Genomic DNA, 12,192 nt, shown 5'->3' with positions numbered 1-12,192 from the left:
TGTCCATGTCTCCCCAGATTAGAGCCGATGTGACAGAATGACCCCCTACTATTGCAGCACAATCATTAACAGGGAAAGAATCCCGTCCCCATAGCAACCCTGCAGCTCTGCCAACCGTCTGCAGAGGAGCGGAGCGGGGGTGGGGTGCTCGGGTGGGGAGGGTGTGTCTCTCTCTGTGTGTGTGTGTGTGTGTGTGTGACTATTGATGCAAGCCGTTGCTCAGAATGTGAAAATTACGTGATTTGGAAAACTAGCTGCAAACCTTTGTTTGTGTAACTCCGTCTGAACATGCAAATGCTGGACACTTGAATTAGTCGTTTACTGTAGCGTCGTTATGAGGAGTGAGCTGGAAATGTGTGTTTCCCGTCCTCGTTCTCTCGGGGAAGTGAAGGCTGTCCGCTCAGGGATGTGTTTGCCCCTATACCTTTAAAGTTGACATCACCGGCTCTTTCTTGCTGTGTTTTGTGTCTCGGTGCAGCTCTGCAGATGAGCCGCCTCACAGAGAGAGAAACTTCTTCCTTCCTGTCTTCGCTGCTCGTCTGCTTCACACACACTTAATGGCTTCAGACCAGGGCAAACATTTAGGCGACGCGTCATGTGAGGAAACTTTATTTCTGCTGGAATGCAGGACAGACCTTTCTTTGGAAATGAGCTGAAGGTAGAGGAATGAGCAGGTTTGGACTATTGTGAGTGTGTGTGTGTGTGTGTGTGTGTGTTAGGGTGGGGAGGGCGAGCAGCAGAGTTTGCGTCAGAAGGGTGTGGTGAGATAAGGGCAAGTTCACTGCTGTGGTGACTGTGCCAACCGTGAAGAGAAAGCTTGTGCGCTTGCCTGAATGTATTCGCAGCTATAGGCTACACACACTGGGGTTAAAGAAACCGCAAAAATTAGCTCATTATTTACTCTTCATCATCATTGCGTTCTGAATCCAAACACTTATGATGGTTTTTCAGAGGAACACGAAGAATAATTCTGAAAAACGTTCAGTTTAACCTCCAAAAGAGGACCAAAAACATCTTACGGTCCTGTTTACGCCTGCTATTAAAGGGTTAGTTGGGTATTTTACACTTAAAGTCCTGTTTAACATTGTTTTTGATGAAATAGAACGGTTACGATTGAAATTACGGTTGAACGGTTAAAGGGTTAGTTCACCCAAAAATGCAAATTCTGTCAGTATTTACTCACCCTCATGTTGTTCAACCCCGTAAGACCTTCATTCATCTTCGCAACACAAATTAAGATATTTAAGATATTAAGATCGCTCCTGCATACTAGTCCATAGGCTTCTTGACTCGAAAAGTCATTAAAGACATCGTTAAAATAGTCCAAGTGACTATCAAACAACGAGAACACTTTTTGTGCGCAAAAACAACAAAAATAAGGACTTTATTTCAACTTGATCCTTCTCCATGAGCCTGTAGTCAGTTAGCGTAGTGTGATTGCGTAAAGCTACGTCACACGAAGGCTCACTATTGGCCGACGCTGGTCATGTGTGTGATGCGTGTGACGTACAATAACAGAAGCTTACGCTATTAAACTAGTAACCTGACTCGCGCAGAGGGAGAAATAAACCAATAGTTGAAGTAAAGTCCTTATTTTTGTTGTTTTTTGCGTCGTTTGATAAAGTTAAGATTGAGCCCCTGTAGTCACTTGGACTATTTTAACGATGTCTTTAATGACTTTTCGAGTCAAGAAGCCTATGGACTAGTATGCAGGAGCGATCTTAATATCTTAAATATCTTAATTTGTGTTGCGAAGATGAACGAAGGTCTTACGGGGTTGGAACAACATGAGGGTGAGTAAATACTGACAGAATTTTCATTTTTGGGTGAACTAACCCTTTAACACTGAAATTCATCTTTCTCTTCCGCCAAATTAACTGCAAAAGTCTTTTAGATTGCAAAATGCAGTGCTAATGCTAATGCTAATGCTATTTAACACCCTTTGGAATTATTTTTAACATGTTTTGTGGCCAAACCTCATTAACATCATTGACGGCGTGTTTGATGCTCAGTAAATCATGGCTTTTACATTTTGGTCTGTTCATTTCAAATATCTTTCATATGGCTTCAAAACATAAACTAGTGTAAGTCATGTGAGCTTTCAAAGTAGCCAATAATGATGAGAAGTGTGTGTGAGAAATGCTTTTTGCAGTTAGCCTGTTCTGCAATGCGTTGTTTTAGGGTGATTTGTGTTGAAATGAGTGTGCTGTCCCTCGCTCCTGCTGGCCTTAATCAGGTGATCCTAAACTCCTCAGTTCCCCTCGTCTCATCCCTCAGCAGAGGCCGGCCTCTGTCACACACAGCCCTTTTGTTCCAGCACGACGTGTGTGTGTGTGTGTGTGTGTGTGTGAGGGTGGCATGGCTCTGTCTCACACAGCTTGCAGAGGGTGGAGATGAGGAGAAGAGTCTCTGCTTTGGGGACTAAAGACTCCTCAGACTGAATCTAACCGCTTCATGTTTCTGTCATCAACCCAAGCGCTGGTTCAACAGGACTGACTTATTTTGCATTTTTAATGCTGTTTTTGCTCCCATTTAACATGAACCGTTGGTCACTTGATGTGTAGGTCAAACAACCTCATCCTGTCCTGAAGCGCAGTCACATTTACCGTTGTTTGGGGAATCGCACAAAATCCAGTCATTTCAATAAGAATCCACTCAAAAGTCTGGCTTTGTGAGACTTCCTTCAAAGTGTGTTATTATCATCTGAAACATCACTGGCAGCACAACTGTAGAGGAGAAGGCCGACACACACACACACACAGGGTGGTGTTTGGCCAACGGGAGGCGATGTACCTTTAAGAGGGTAAAGGAAAGATCCGGAGGGTGTGTGTGTGTGTGTCACAGAACCCTTACACACCCTACACAGATGTGACCTTACATGTGTATCCTCCCCTTCTGCCTGTTTTCTGTCTCCTCGTCTCTCTCTCTGTTTTCTTGCTCTTGTTTGGCTGGACCGATGATGACGGAGAGGGCCGCAGTGACAGCGCTGGCTGGTACACAGAGCGAGATGTGCCCTAGGCCTCAACAGACGGCATTAAAACTACACTGTTCTGACATATTTAAACAGCAGCGGAAAGCATGTGCACGCACACACAGATCTGCATATACCATCGTAGATCTTGTTTTCTTGACGGAAAGAAGAGTCCCCCCCCCAGTGATGTACAGGCCGTCTCCAGTGAACACTAGAGGAACATCTCGTTTCATAGCTGATCCTCGAGCTCCTTACATGGAGTTAGCGGAGCGACTCGGAGCAACGCAAGGACAAACGCAGTCAGTTACTCTCTTCAACAGCTGATAGGAAGCGCAATTTAAAGTCTTGCTTTACATCAAATGTCAAAAATGGCGACTGCTCAAAGTCAGTGAGAAGAGCTGAGATCAGAAAAGCGCTGTCAGTGGAACTGTGCTAACTGATAATTGGACAAAAACATGCAAACTAGTGCTGATGTACAGTGATGTGAATAAGTGTTGGCACCCATGCTAAAGTTGCCTAAAAAGAGGAATAAAAAATCATCTTTTGGATATTGATCTTAATGCCTTAATTAGAAAAATGAGGAAAACTCCAACCTTTAAGGACACCAATTTTCTTTGTGAATGAATAATGTATCATAAATAAATAAATGTTTTTCCTTAAAATACAGTGTGCATAAGTCAGGACACCCCTATGTTAAATCCCCATAGAGTCAGGCAGATTTTTATTTTTAAAAGCCAGTTATTTCATGGATCCAGGATAATATGCATCCTGATAAAGTTCCCTTAAAATATCCCCACATCATCACACACCTTCCACCACACTTAGAGATTGGCATGGGGTACTTTCCATAAGATCATCTTTCAATGCAAATCAAACCAGCTATTAGGCTAACTGAAGTAAAACCATGCCAATCTCTAGGTGTGGTGAAGGTGTGTGATGATGTGGGGATATTTTAAGGGAACTTTATCAGGATGCATATTATCCTGGATCCATGAAATAACTGGCTTTTAAAAATAAAAATCTGCCTGACTCTATGGGAATTTAACATAGGGGTGTCCTGACTTATGCACCCTGTATTTTAAGGAAAAACATTTATTTATTTATGATGCATTATTCATTCACAAAGAAAATTGGTGTCCTTAAAGGTTGCAGTTTTCCTCAATTTTCTAATTAAGGCATTAAGATCAATATCCAAAAGATGATTTTTTATTCCTCTTTTTAGGCAACTTTAGCATGGGTGTAAACACTTATTCACACCACTGTAGACCAACATGTTTAATAAACAAAAGAGCTTTAACAAGCAAGCAAGATTTTTTTTGTCCTACTTATTCAGATTAGGTAAAAGATTAGGGAAGCTTTCTTCACAATAAAGGTAATTAGTGTATAATAATCCAGGAGCAGGATAACGAGACACAATCTCGCCTCAGATTTTTTACGCAGATGTCAAAATCTGATCTCAGAGCAGTTTCCTCTGGTGTTTCCTGTGTTCACTGTGGGCTTGTGGGATATTGTGCTGGACTGCAGTGTTTATGCACTGAATGCTCTCCAGACTAACACAGCCCCGACTGCTTTTATTTATGGAACAAGTACCTAATAATTAACAAGAGTTAATGTAGTTGTGTAAAGTATAAATTGGGAATTTACGTTTTCTTGAATTCTCGATGTGTATTGTGCATAGTTGGGTTAATATCTACAATAACACTACGTCCCAGAGAACAACACACACCTCCCCACCCCTCAAACACTCCTCACGGGGGTCCAGTCGGGCCGGCTCGAGGTATGGAGCCAGCGTCCAATCTCTGGTTACAGGATTGAGCAACATGCGGCTCTCGGTCCTTCACAGCTGAAGTCCTGTAACTTCTTCTCAGTGCTAGGACAGCTCCTGTTGGTCCTAGTAGGTCTCATGGTTTTCTGTTATCAGATTCTTCATTCTCAACTAGATATAGGGTTTATAGTAAGGTTCTGCTGACCTCAGTCGATGGTCAAGTTTGGATTCAAGGTTTGGAAGCTCCTGCTTTTTCTGGAAGTGCCGAGGAGATGCGAGGGCTGGTGTGCCGCTGACTGTTTCTTCAACGACTGCTTTATATGTAGACTGTAGGTCACGTCTTCACCCACCCAAGCTTCAACACTTCCTTTTAAAATGCTTAAAGCGATAGTCCTCGCAAAATGAAAACTCTGTCAGTAATGACTCATGGTCCGAGTGACTACCGTGGCTCAATCTTAAGTTTATCAAGCGACGAGAATAACAACTTTCCGTCTCTGTTGGCCTTGAGATTTCACGTAGTTTAACTGCGCAACGTTTCTGTGTTGCCGTACGAGTTAGAAGCGTTGCGCGGTTCTCGCTACGTGAACTCGATCGAGGCCAACAGAGACGGAAATAAATAGTTGAAAAAGTCGTTATTTTTTTATTTATTTTTTTTGCGCACAAAAAGTGTTCTCGTCGCTTGATGAACTTGAGATTGGGCCGCTGTAGTCACTCGGACTATTTTAACGATGTCTTTCAGAACTTTTGGTGGCCGGCCTTAAGAAATCCTAATTTGTGTTGCGAAGATGAACGAAGGTCTTACGGGGTTGAGTCATTACTGAGAGAGTTTTGATTTTTGGGTGAGCTATCTCTTTAAGGTAGAATTGTTAAAGTTGTTCAAGAAAGCCAATAAACCCTAAATATGAGTACTAAAGAATGAGTTTCTTTGGAGAAGGAGGGCTGGACAAAAGGGTGTGTGTGGTGAGCAATGCAGTCCCAGACGGCCACTCTACCCACGCTGCACTGGGGCGGGGACTGCTTTGCCACGGGGGCTTGGGAGAGGGAGAACGCCATGACCCAGATTGTGATGGTTGTCTTTCTCTCGCTCCTTCACATCTCTTCACTCTTCGCTTGATCCTCTGCTGTCCTCCACTGTGTGCTCTCTCTCTCTAATCCTTGATGTTCCCTCTCTCGCCCCCTCCTCTCCCACAACTTCCTGCTGGGGGTCACACCCACCCCACCCTCTTTATTCCTGGAACTGCCCTCGGCACAGCTCCCCGGGGAGGACACACACACTCACACACACACACACACACACACACACACACACACACACACACACATCAGCTCTCCAAAGGGTTGGCCAGTGGACGAGTCCTACTCTCAATCACTCAAGTGCTCACATACTTTTATATTGCCGGAGCCAGTCTTGCGTGTGTGTGTGTGTGTGTGTGTGTGTGTGTGTAACTTGCAGACAGTGTCCAAAATCTACTTTTTACCAACAGAATAGAACTGAATAATCTATTACAAATATTTGTATATTTTGGGATTGTTGACACTGGTATTATTCAGCTGTGTTCTGTCCAGCTCGTTGTGAATCTTGAGCCGTTCTCCGTCATGTCGTCTAGCGGCAACTAAAACAAAAACATTGAGACATTTTTTTTTATGTGAGGAATATTTATTGTTCGAAAGGAGTTTGAAGAAAAGAAAACCTCGATAAATTGATAACATCGCCAAAATCTTGAACTTTCTTCAGACCAAACAGTCCTTGATGGTTTTAAAGATGTGTTGTGCGAGATCCCCGCAGAGACCCGCTCCCCTTGGTATGGGTACTTTATTCAGTGCCTGATTAGAAATAATAGAAAATATACTGTGTATTAACTAACAATTTCCCCTTTCGTTGTGGTTCTAGTTTACTTCAGCAAAGGACAGCCTATTGTTCATATCATTAGTCTTAAATGTGCCAATTAATGTGCGAGTACCACACTTTTATTTACTCACCAAAGCCCCTTAGTGAGTACTTCTGGACCCTGTTGCAGATATTCTGTTCTCCTTCAGTTTGAATTAAGCGTTTGTTTTCCAGCTATCTCAGAGAACGTGTGTGTGTGTGCCAGGTCGAGAGGAGGGGCATGTCGAGGACGGCCACACCCCAGCTTATGGGGGGCCACACCCCTCGGTGGAATCCGCTGGGTCACATGACCCCTCTCCCACCCCCATGCCGGAGCATTAGCACATTTCTCCCTCTCTCTCCACTAATACTCTAAGGCCTCTTTCCCTCGCTATTCGATCTTAAAGAGCCGGGTGTGACCGCTCCGCTCGGACAGGGAGGGACACGGGATTGTGGAGAACTCCTCCCTGCTTGTTCAGTTGTTCTTTCTCTCCGTCTCTAGAACCATCTCTTGCCTTTCTCTCCCCATTTCTGTGATTCTCCCTCCATTTTCAGACATCCCCCCTCGTCTGATTGACCTGTACTTGATTTCCAATCATCTCTTTTGTTCCCTGATGTCTGTGTGTGTCGTCCTCCCCCAAACTTTATCTTCTAACTGTTCTCACATCAGTCTGTCGGGGCTAATGGATCCTCTTTCTCTGTGACCTCCTGATAACTTTTCTTTCTTTCTAAACTCAGGTAATTTTGTCCAAGCAAATTGTAGGTTTTTACGGATCTGTTCAGAGGTTAGCGTTCTGCTAAGTTATCAGACTGTTGGTAATCTGTGATTATCCCTGAACTGTTCTCTGCTTTTGCTTTGCAGTGTCAGACGAGTCCGAAGAAATCCAGTGCAGCCACTTCTGAGCCCGTTGAGGAGATGCCATCCATACAAATCAAGACTGAGCCGGAGGAGGTGGAGTGTATGGTGGTGAGTGGGCTTTTGTAATGTGGTGTGTGTGTGTGTGTGTGTGTAGGGTTTGAACTTCCTAGTGGGAGAGTCCTGGGAGTTTGAAGCCTAGTGTTGTTGGACTGGGGTGTGTTATGGTGTGTTACGGTGTGTGTGAGTGTGTGTGTGTGTGTGACGTCGGTGGTCCTCAGGGTTCCTCATGATGACTCTCCTCTCTCAGGATAAGGCCAGGGCAGAATCTGTTAGGCCAATGTTTCATTTATACTACAAATGCAGTTCATATTAGTTTACACAGTGATTGTCTGGATTATATGATTTGTACATTCAGAAGGTGAAGTCACAATTGAATTAAAACGGATCATAAGAAAGAAAAAAAGTAGGTGGGGTTCTATCTATCGGTTGTTGATTGGACGGAGGCGAGGGATGCGCATAATTAACTGCTTAACTGTTAATCGACAGACTGAGTAATGCTAGAGGTTAAAGGAATTGTTCACCCAGAAATTAAAATGATCATAATGATCTGCATTATAATGACATTATAAAAACAAAATGTAGTTGGTCCCTTTAAGTGAAATATATTTGTATGAAAATATGTGTGTCTGTATACAGTGGTGTGAATAATATTGGACAGCCATGCTAAAGTTGCCTAAAAAGAGGAATAAAAAATCATCTTTTGGATATTGATCTTAATGCCTTAATTAGAAAATTGAGGAAAACTCCAACCTTTAAGGACACCAATTTTCTTTGTGAATGAATAATGCATCATAAATAAATAAATGTTTTTCCTTAAAATACAGGGTGCATAAGTCAGGACACCCCTATGTTAAATCCCCATAGAGTCAGGCAGATTTTTATTTTTAAAAGCCAGTTATTTCATGGATCCAGGATAATATGCATCCTGATAAAGTTCCCTTGGCCTTTGGGATTAAAATATCCCCGCATCATCACACACCTTCCACCACATCTAGAGATTGGCATGGTTTTACTTCAGTTCGCCTAATAGCTGGTTTGATTTGCATTGAAAGATGATCTTATGGAAAGTACCCCATGCCAATTTTTATTCCTCTTTTTAGGCAACTTTAGCATGGGTGTCCAAACTTATTCACACCACTGTAGGGCACATTTTATTTAAAAAAATATAGCTTTTAGGCATCATATGCATATAAAATAGTTTTTTTCTTCTTGGACAACAGATCAAAAATGTTGTCCAATTAAAAAAATAAATAAATAAATAAATAAATAAATCGCACACTGCGCTGGTGAAGAGCCGCTACATCAGACAGGAAGGAGCCGTCGGACTCAGTCTGAGATGTCACATGACCAGCCGTAGATTCTTCTGTGATGATTACTCTCTTCCATGAACCTTACAAACTTTAACTCTTGACTTTCTCAGAAAAGCTCATACAAGCTGCCTCACAACAATAACACAACAACATAACACAACACAACTGTTTTCCCTGTAGACCAAGACAAACCCGTGTACCCTGGAAATTGTGCGAAGTCAACGAATCAAATTGAAGTTTGTGTTTTTGTAAAGCACTTCCTGTTTTGTGTTTGAAATGCACACCATAGATTAGCAATAGAGTAGGAAAGACCTAAATCCAGCTCCACCTATCAGAGCGATGTTTGGGAACATGACTGAATATACGCGAGAGGGCATGAGGAAATGAAAGAATGATCATTAACTGCCATTCCCTGTTCTGTGTGGCATTACGGACCAAAGCTCCACGTAAGGAAGCGTTTCCTCATATTTCTACACGTCACAGTTAATATTTTACTCTCATCCTCCACTTTTTGGTGGTTTCTTTCTATTTCTGTCCTTCTATCATCATATCTGTCCTTTTCTTCCAAGTCTCGCCGCAGCCATAATAGGATATATGGAGGGAGGCTTCCGCTCCGCCGTCGTCATGGCAACGAAGCTCTGGCGGGAGTTGAGCGACTGTGATGTAGCCTCCCCAATACCCCACACACACACACACACACACACACACACACACACTTCCCCACCCCCTCGCAACACTCCCACTCCCGCACAATACACTCCTGCAGCCGGAAGACACACACACACACACAACAGCACATACCTGCAGGGGCGCACACACACACACACACACACACACACACACCCTGGAACTAACAGGAGCACTCGAGCAAAAAGATGTGCTCCACACCCATTTACACACACACACACACACACACACAGCCTTCTCTGTGTCGAATGTGTTTTCCGCAGCCAGCTCTTCTGGTGTGTATTCTAGTCACTGCTGGGAAATCTGTGCAATAATCCGATGGGGAAAGTCCGAGTCAGCTGATCTCGACTGAGCTGTTCAGTTTGGGCAAAAGTACCTTCTAGCTTCCGCTAAGATCTGCGGTCGTTTCACACGCGTATCTGACCCGCCGCGCGGCTGTGAGAGGGAAGTGTGTGGCGTGCAGGCCAGGGGGTTGCCAGGTATTTCAGGTAGTCTTGTGCACAAACACACAAACGTTTGTCTATCAAATAAATCCCTGTAAACACAGTAATATTGTAACCCGGTTGGCTGGTGAGGCCCGGGGCGGGTGGGATTGTTTGTGGATGTCACTTTACATAAATTCCCAGAATCCTTTGTTGTTTAAATTAAAGGTTTAGTTCACCCAGAAATCTCGTTCCAAACCCGGAAGACCTTCGTTCATCTTCGGACACACAAATGAAGATATTTCTGCTTTCTGATCCCTCCATAGAGCGCAGCGGTATTGCAACTTTCAACGCCCAGAAATCGCTGCTCGCAGCTATATTTATATTTATATAATAATAATAATAATAATAATATATATACTACCGTTCTGGGCCTTGTTGTAATGATGGTGCTGCTTACTGAGGGGTCAACGGACTTCATCAAAGATATCTTCATTTGCGTTCTGAAGTCTCATGGGTTTGGAGGGAGTAATTAATTTTAAGTTTTGTGTGAGCTAACCCTTTAATGATCAATTAATCCATTAAACATTAACCAGAACTGAACGGACTGAGCATGTGCTGTTCCTGTTTGTTATTCCTAAACTCGTGGCGTAGCGCGACACCGCCTGTCATGGTTAGCCTTTGGTTCTGTTTCGCTTGTGTGTGTTAGTTTCTCTGGTGTGATGAAGTCCTCACAGCTGTCTGATATTGAGTTGTGTGTGTGTGTGTGTGTGTTCAGTGTATGCCTGTTTCAGTTCCTCATTGGTTGGCTTCAGGACACACTCCGCTGCTTTGATTGGTGTTGTTGTAAAGCGACTCTACTGTTCGACTGACGTCTTTATTTCGGTCATCTTTGTTGACCTTATTTTGACGCCGCCGTCGCGTCTCTGAACTTTAGTATTGCTGTCCCTCTCTACTGTTGTTTTGTGAAACTTATTTAAAAGAATGAATAAAAAGGTGATTAAAGCATTCAACTAGAGCTGGAACAAATGATTATTTTTTCAATCGATTAATCTTTTGTTTGTTTTGTTTTTGATTAATCGAATATGAGTTTTGTCCCCCTCGTCTCTGCGGTGGAGATGTGGTGCACACTGGGAATATAATGAACGGCCAGTGTTAATGGTCATCGGCGAGGTCAGCACGGGGTCATACTGCCATCAGTTCATCATTCCTGACAATATTAAACAGAAGGATTTTTCTCCAGAAACTCGTGTTTGCAGTTTCAGTTTCGTTTGTTCTGCTTTTCTGAGAGTCGTGGATCGGTGTCTCGGCGCCGCAGTTCCTCGTCACACACTCTCAACACACTCGCTGGGCGACTCGGGTCACTGTGGATCTGTGTGTGTGTCTGATATGTTATAGTTGGCTGTTATTGTTTATCCACGGCGAGATCCGGCAATCTGAAAACATGATGGCAAACACTTGATAGTGTGAACCTTATGGACACAATATACACTTTCATGTTCTGACACATCATGCCACACACACTCCGCACGAGTGTAACCTGTGTGTACTGTTGCCAGTTATGCTGCAGCTTGGCACATTAATGTGGAGTGTGTGTGTGTGTGTGTGTGTGTCACGTGGCTCATCTGCTCTGTGATGTTCAGAATATAGGACTGGTTTTCAGTCGCTAGATAAAAAATAAGTAAAAACTGTGGTTATGTATGTTAGATGTGAAACATTTCCAGCAAAAATAATGCTTTATACAGTTCACATGATACCAAAAAATCCTGCTATAAATCATTTTAGGATTTTATCATATACATATCATAATTATTATTACACTGAGAGCTTAACCTAATGTGTCTGTGATATATTTATATATAAATAAGCAGTTAGTTAGCATGTTGATTTGTGAAGGACCCGTCTGATGCAGTGTTTGTTTCTCACAATTATCCTACATTTGTGTCTGCTTCTGGTTAACACAATCCACATGTATAACTAATGTGCAGCAGTGAAACATCACACAGATCAAACACAATAGGTTTAGATAATGATCAGCCACAAGGCTCGTCTTCATCACAACACACACTCGCCGCCTCGGGCCGACAGCGACTGCTGAAAGATGTTGAACACACTCGATCATCATCCCACACAGCGCTCGTGATAACTGGGTCACTTACGGGTGTCGATCACCCGACTCCAGCGACTCGCTCTTACCGGGTTCTTCGGGTTTGAGCATCAGGAAAGGTGGAGTGGATGAAGGGATGGAGGG

The 12,192-nt window shown here is 43.2% G+C and overlaps 1 protein-coding gene across 6 annotated transcripts in view; it reads left to right on the top strand.

The window, feature by feature from the left end:
- The window catches only part of klf8 (Kruppel like factor 8), a 32,702-nt gene that overhangs the window by 8,318 nt on the left and 12,192 nt on the right, over positions 1 to 12,192 (top strand). For 3 of the 6 annotated variants that reach the window (XM_039676414.2, XM_039676410.2, XM_039676412.2), the window contains one exon: positions 7,466 to 7,570. In XM_039676414.2, the coding sequence (XP_039532348.2) occupies positions 7,520 to 7,570 (51 nt within the window). In that variant the 5' untranslated portion in view covers positions 7,466 to 7,519. Of the gene's footprint in view, positions 1 to 449; positions 675 to 7,018; positions 7,342 to 7,465; positions 7,571 to 12,192 lie in introns of those variants that run through there. The other 3 variants (XM_039676411.2, XM_039676415.2, XM_039676413.2) reach the window with 3 other exon arrangements.

Source organism: Pimephales promelas, chromosome 19, assembly GCF_988280905.1.
Source record: "Pimephales promelas chromosome 19, fPimPro1.hap1.1, whole genome shotgun sequence".
NCBI lineage: Eukaryota > Metazoa > Chordata > Actinopteri > Cypriniformes > Leuciscidae > Pimephales > Pimephales promelas.
Note: the sequence above shows the minus strand (reverse complement) of the source record. Positions and strands in the feature narration are given on the sequence as shown.